Here is a 6,888-nt window from a genome sequence, read left to right as displayed (position 1 = left end):
AAAAATGAAAATAGTAATCAAATATGTGTTGAATAACAAGGTTAAGTTATGAGTTTAAATGCTCTACCACTGACATAATCAATTAACTCGCTTCAGTCACACCAGAGACAATGTTTCAACGAAGATAACTGATATTCATGCATTATGGGAATACCTTCCTTAGGTGCTTTATCTTTCACTTTATAATGGAAGGATAACAAATGTGCCATTTAGTATGATACTCTAGGTTCAATATTATTTGGGCAAAATATTCATAGTTCTGTGAAGTAAAAAGAACTTTTCATTGTTTGTCATATGTGGAAAAATACATTTTTGTCTATTTACTCATAAACATCAGCTCAATCAAATGCTCAGCAGACCTCCACTCAGTCAATAAAGGTTCATGAAATGTAAACTAAAAAATAATTAACTGTATAAAGCAAGATATAAGTTACAGTTACATTAAAAACTAACTCTAAGAAATGCCATATTCATAAAGTTCTACGCATGTTGAATGGAAGTATGGAAGTACCATCTTGTTCTACTCAGTGGAGCTGACACTTGTTAGTTCAGAGGTCGAGCAATAACGTCATACTCTGGTGATTGGTCTGTTTTCCGCAGTGACATGTAAGTTCTGTCCTCTTGGTTTGGTTTCACCTTTTTCCTTGTGTTCCTTTGGAGAGAAGAAAGAGTGAGACATGATGTGTTGTCTGAAAGTCTCCACAGCATTGAGAGAGGGATCAAAGCATGACATGATGAAGTAGTAACATACCAACAGAACATCAAGAGGATTATGCAGATGACATTCACAATGAGAGCAACAACAGCAACGATGATCCAGGGAAGTTCTGCACTTGGTCCGTGTTGATCTGCTATTACAAATGACATCATGTAGATTGTATGACTCTTCAAGTGGTTCTCAACGCTAATATGCAACATTTTATTTTCTTCTGACAGGTTGCCCAATGGTTTGTCCAAATAGAAAAGGTCACAGTGAAATAATTAGGGTACTAAAGATGACTTTAGGCAGTGGTCTACAGTAGCTTCGGTGTTTTAGTTGAGAACATTTACCTTTTTCTAATATGGTCATTCGGATTTTGAGGTTTTCTTTTGCTTCCCCATTTTCATTGCTGCTGACACACTCAACAGAAGTGTTGCTGTGGTCTTTTACAGTCAGGGTGACGGTGCTGCTGACTGTGTGGTTTGACACAGTGGTAATGACGGAGTACTCAGTGTGGTTCTTCAACAGCGGCCAGTTGATGGTGGGTAAAGGAAACCCCTCACTGATGCACACACAGGTCAGGACCTCCGACTGAACCTCACACCCAGAGTTGTTTAAGATCTTTGAAAACCCTGCAAGCACACAAGCAGAATCACAATGTCAAAACAAAATGCTGAGAGTGTGAACATTAACTTCCTTTAAGTCTACTTACGAGTCACTGTCACATCCGCATATGTAGTCACAGTCCTGTCCAGGTGTTGTGCTGTACAGATGTATCGTCCAGAATCTTCTGTCGTCACATTTGGGATGACAAGTGTGGCTGATCCAGTGTGGTTCTGCAGGTCGGTGTCAAGTCCGTTGTCCAGCTTTGTGTTGGAGCCAAGTACAGTCCATGTGATATGAGACGGAGGAAAACTTTCAACACGACAGGTTAAATTCAGAGCATCTCCCTCCTCCACTGTTGTATCACCAGTGACTAAAGGTTTCCTCACATCTGTGAAGCAAATCATGAACAAAATATTTCAAGTTCAGATACGGTGAAGAGGTTGGAAATGGATACAAGATGTATTGTCATTGTATTCATTCATTGTCTGCAGTATGTTCTTATTTAAATACTACCACAGGAGGGCGCCAACATGTACTTACATTTGACTTTTACATCAACATTTTCTACCAGGGTTTGATTCAGATATTCTGCTCTGCAGATGTATCGTCCAGAATCTTCTGTTGTCACATTAGAGATGGAAAAAGTGCCGATTCCACGTTCTCTCTGCATGAAGGTCTCAGTGTTGTTCTGCCAATTTGTTTCTGTTCCATTTTGCATGTTTGTCTCAGAAGGTTTTGTCCACGTGATGAGAGATGGAGGGAAACTTTCAACACTGCAGGTCAGATTCAGAGTCTCACCCTCCTTCACACTTGTATTCCCAGTGATTCTAAATTCCTTCACATCTATGAGACAAAATGACAAACTGTATTATATGGAGATGCACCGATCATTCATAGCGGCACAGACAGTAATAACAGCCACACACACAACATGTGTCGGAGAGTGAAGACATAAAGCTCATTTGTCACAACTTGAAGTCCAAAATAAGCCGTGGAGCAAAAACCTTAAAAACATCTGGAACAACTAGCTTGATCCTGATACACTTATCATGTTGTAATTTATTCCCATGCATGCTGCTCAGAGTAATCACAGGGATTTGCTTGTCTGCAGACATCACAGAGCTAACAGCTAAGGTTAACGGAGGTCACATTGCATCGTGGTGCGTTCAAGCTCGACTCAGATAAATTATAACACTATCATGATGTGTTCAAATGTAGTTTTTGGCAAAAGAATTGAATGAAAACTGTTGTTTGAAGGAGATGAATTTACCTGAATATAAAATAGGAATTAGAGAGGGAGTTATGACATGTTCATCTTCATAACACAAGCTTTAATCTGCTTAAAATACATAATTAAGACTAGTAATGCCAAGATTTCGTTTTTAATCAAAGCAAGTATTTCAATATGTATATTTTTACGTTTTGCCTTATCATTTGTGTGTTTTATACTGATAACCACAATAGACGACAATAACAAAGTAACATTTACGGGATGGTTGAAATATGTTTTGGGACGGTTCAGGGATGGTGAAAAAAAAAAATTAAGTCTGGAGCCTTGCTGTCAAAAATAGATCTTAGAAAGGAAAACGGCAAAAAATGGTATCGGCAAGAAAATTGCAATCGCTGCATCGCAAGTATCATATACAATATTAAAGCACCCCAAACTCACAACTTTCCTGTAAGAACACTGTTGATGTGATAAAATTCAACACAGCTCAGAAAAACATTAGAAATGACACGACAGCACATCTCTTAGAACACATTTTAAAAAGTAAAGGTGAGAATAAAGTGCAGGATGTGCTGTACTCACAGGTCACATTCAGAGTCACTGTCTCCTCTGTAGTGATGCTGTTTGTGAAGCTGACCTTACAGGTGACATCGGTGCCGTTCTGTTCAACTGAAGGGTTAAAGGTCAAAGTTGAGCTGTGTCTCTGTGTGACAGCAGTGATGTTTCCTGTGATGTGAGAGTCCTTCTCTCCGGCTCCTCTCCACGTCCAGGTGATGTTAGGATCAGATCCAGAGCAGAGACCAGGAGCAGTGCAGGTCAGTGTGGTCTGCTGCCCCTCTGTCAGAGGAGGAATCATCACTGTGGGCTTCTGGGTCAGACCTAAAGGGAGAGCAGTCGATGAGTGGAAGCAGGTGAGCAGCCTGAAGGTCATTCACTTAAGTTCAGGATGAAATAATCTGATACTTTGTTTAACATCTCGATGAGGCAATAAGTCAGAGTTTTATCAGGAACTGATGCAGTTTCTACTGTTTGTCCACAGAGGTCGACAAATGTGCAACATTATGTCATTATTATTCCATTCAGACTATAAATACAACAAATATGTTGAATAGAATAAACATCTTCACTGTATGTATTTGTTGAATCACTTCATACCTTTGACAGAGACAGTTGCTCTTGGGGAGAATGTAAATCCACTCTCATGATAATCATACAGTAAACCATTAACTCTGAGTTGATATAATCCAGAGTCTGACTCAGTGAGGTCATTGATGATGATGCTGCAGTTCCTCAGACTCACGTCAGGCTCCAACAGTGAAACTCGTCCTATAAACCCAGACTGAACTTTGTTGTTGTTGTTAGTGTGGAGTATCACGTCTGAATTCCCACATCTTCTTTTAGATGGTTCACATTTGTACCACACCATATGTTTGGGTCTAAAGTCAGAAGCAGTGGTGAAAGAACACGGTATCACAACACAGAGTCCAGCCTCTGCTGTTATTTCTCCTTCACTGAGAGTGATACAGAATCCATTGTCACAGTGTTCCTTCACTGCTGCACCTGTTAATGGAAACAGTGAGAGAAACAGGGATCCGGGTTATTTTAATATACCAATAGAACATAATATTTAATAAATGATGGAGAGAGGCTACTACTATGATTTTGTTTCATATAACTGCTGTTGGAAGCAGCGTTGATCAGACAACAAAACAGAATTTATGTATTTAACGAAGTTTCTTTATCCACAATTAATTAGAAAAATAAAATAGTCATTTAAATAACTATTTATGCAAGTCAGAGTTTCCAGGTATGTAAATGAATGCTGTGAGGAGTGCTACTAATGAGCTGGTAGGAGAATGAACTTGTAATTTGGCAGCATGACAGGAAAACAAGTCTCAAATGTAGGCATGATAACAGGGTTATAATTAAGATGCGTACCTGTGACAGCATTGTTGCCTCTCACAGAGAATAGCAGAGTCGCCCAGATGAGAACAAACATCCTGATTGTCAGTCTCTCCCTCCACCGGACAAACTTTACACTGAAAGTGCAACAAACATTAGAGGAACTGAAGCAAAGGAAGCTCCACAGCTGATATCACAGATATTAATACAGGATGTTATACCGTAAACGTTTCAACAATAATCTTTACAGCAATCGAGCTTTGGGAAAACTGAACCTTTTACTGAATTTACCGCCAACTCTGATAAACATAAATGAATACTCTCATCCCCAAACATTTTTTTTCAGGCATAGTCCACCTTTACTGAACCAGCAAATCCAGCAATGTTAAAAGACAATTGCAAGAATGACTCAGTTCAACAACTTACATTTACAGTACAAAAATATATTCAAAAAATAACTATAGATGTTGTTTTTTACCTTTCCTTGTCTTGCTCTCTGCTCTCTTCTCTCAACAGTGATCACTGTAGAGTGTTTCTTCCTTTAACTGATTCATCCTTTCTTCACTTTTCTATTCCTTCTCTGTTTGTGCAACCACAAGGTTTCAGGAAGTTCCCCCACTGCTGAGCAAAATGTCTCCTCTCCTGTGACCGACAGGCTTTTATATTCTCATATCTCATAACATCACGATATGTGTATATCTCTTATGAGCAATTTGCACCTTTAGCATCTAATGATGAAAAGTGTTTTTTGATTGCTTGTATTTTTAGATAATTGCCCCGACTGTGAGGTAATATGAAAGTTTTTGAAAAGAGAAGTACTGTAAATGTTTTTTTTTCCAAAATTTTTTTTTGTAATCTTTAGAAACCACCAAACCATTTGAAGCACTAAGCACTGTTTATGTGTTATTATTGAACTACTGTATGTAGCTTCTTTAATTGCTTAAGCAACACACAACACATACAGCTGAATAGGTAATAAATGCAGTGAAAGTTGAGTCATGATGGTCAAATGAACATTGTTATAATCTTGTTTTAAAATGATAACTTGTGACGGATGAAGTGCATTAAGAACCAAGAGAGTCAAATAAAAAGCTTTCAGCATTTCCTCATTACAAATATATGCAGAAACTTAGGAAGCACTTCCGCATATTTGTGTGTTTTCTGGTTGATAATTGGGCAATGTCTGTAGAAACTGTTCACAACAAAGTCAATGTAGTGATTATTAATTTTAACATTGCCATATACAGCACCACTGTGTTCTCCGTATCTCTGATAACTTCTTATTTGTACTTTAAGGTGCTAAAACTATTTATTACAAAGTACTGGCTCGAATGCGTCTCAATCATTCACTTTATGTCTGATGCCTCATAGCAGAACCTGTAGAAACGGCTGAGTTACCAGAGGTCAGAAAGACAGACTGCAAATCTGTCTCAACTAATAAATCTGCGTATTAATAATCATCGTAACAATCAATTGTGAAATCTTAATTGAATCTAGGCCAGGTTAAAACCATGTATATGGCTGGACTGTACATGGTCAATGGGCTAGTGTCTGTAATGTGAATTCCTGGATGTTGAATGTTCATCTGGAATTTTCTGTTGTGGTCCCAGTAATATTTGTCCTTGAAGTGCATTTGTCTAAAGTGTTATTGTTCTACTTCAGTCACTGCGGTGCGTTCATGTCCCAGGCAGCCACACTGTATTTTGTAGTAATGTAGAGAAGCCACAAGATGGCAGTAGCTACATTTAAGTACCGTAAGAGAACCATTCAAGTTGCTGAATATTCAACATGTTCCTGCTACTGTTTCACAAGAAAGGCCTTGTATGAAGAGATTGCATCCACTGAAACGCTAACAAGCTTTTAATTTGAAATGAATACAGTAAGATTGTACTAACAGTATAATGCAATAATTCATAGTAGGGAAAACCGTAGAAGTATGCGTCGCAATGTCGCACAATAAACGTTTTACATTCAAGATTGTGAAGTATAAGTACACAGTAAGTAATAAATAGTTGACGTGCATATTTTATAAGTACTTAAGGGCCCTTTTGCAAGTTATTTGAGGGTACAATGACTTAAAATAGTAACACAAGTGAATATTTATACAGTACTTTAATTAAACCTTAATTATAGGACCTTCATACTTCTTACATCACAGCATCAACAACAATGTTACTCAAAACGAACTACAGAAATATCTCAAATCAAGCTGAGCGACATCCAGATTGCTCTATAAAAGTGTGAATACTCTATTAATAATAACATCTTGAACAAGACTTAAAATCTACAATTACACTGGAGAACAAATGCATACTTTGTGTAAAATCCCATGTGCATTCATATCCAACAATGCAAGTAACTGCAAGTAACAATAAAATCCTCTATTAAAAAACAAAAACAGTCCTTTCATATTGAATATGTATCAATGGAAAAAAAGAAATGTAACCATAAA

General features: G+C 37.7%; 1 protein-coding gene across 1 annotated transcript; it reads right to left on the bottom strand.

Moving 5' to 3' along the window:
* Positions 1–543: 543 nt before the first annotated feature.
* LOC142965647 (sialic acid-binding Ig-like lectin 16) lies at positions 544–4,569 on the bottom strand. Its single transcript, XM_076106688.1, has 8 exons — positions 4,473–4,569; positions 3,690–4,094; positions 3,117–3,413; positions 1,847–2,149; positions 1,413–1,694; positions 1,051–1,332; positions 752–848; positions 544–652 (listed from the first exon to the last, which is right to left on the bottom strand). The coding sequence occupies exons 1-8, from the start codon at positions 4,531–4,533 to the stop codon at positions 544–546; spliced, it is 1,836 nt and encodes a 611-aa protein (XP_075962803.1). The 5' UTR covers positions 4,534–4,569.
* Between the last annotated feature and the right edge of the window lie 2,319 nt (positions 4,570–6,888).

The sequence above is a fragment of the Anarhichas minor genome, unplaced genomic scaffold (genome assembly GCF_050575085.1).
Source record: "Anarhichas minor isolate MPS153535 unplaced genomic scaffold, ASM5057508v1 ptg000035l, whole genome shotgun sequence".
NCBI classification, from domain to species: domain Eukaryota; kingdom Metazoa; phylum Chordata; class Actinopteri; order Perciformes; family Anarhichadidae; genus Anarhichas; species Anarhichas minor.
The sequence above is the reverse complement of the archived record's forward strand: the minus strand, read 5'-3'. Positions and strand labels throughout refer to the sequence as shown.

Coding starts and splice junctions, on each gene's coding strand:
- LOC142965647 (XM_076106688.1), bottom strand. CDS start 4,533: ATGTTTGTTCTCATCTGGGCGACTCTGCTATTCTCTGTGAGAGGCAAC. Junction 4,095..4,472: donor AGGCAACAATGCTGTCACAG/GTACGCATCTTA, acceptor TTCCATTAACAG/GTGCAGCAGTGAAGGAACAC. Junction 1,695..1,846: donor TGTTGATGTAAAAGTCAAAT/GTAAGTACATGT, acceptor TTTGCTTCACAG/ATGTGAGGAAACCTTTAGTC.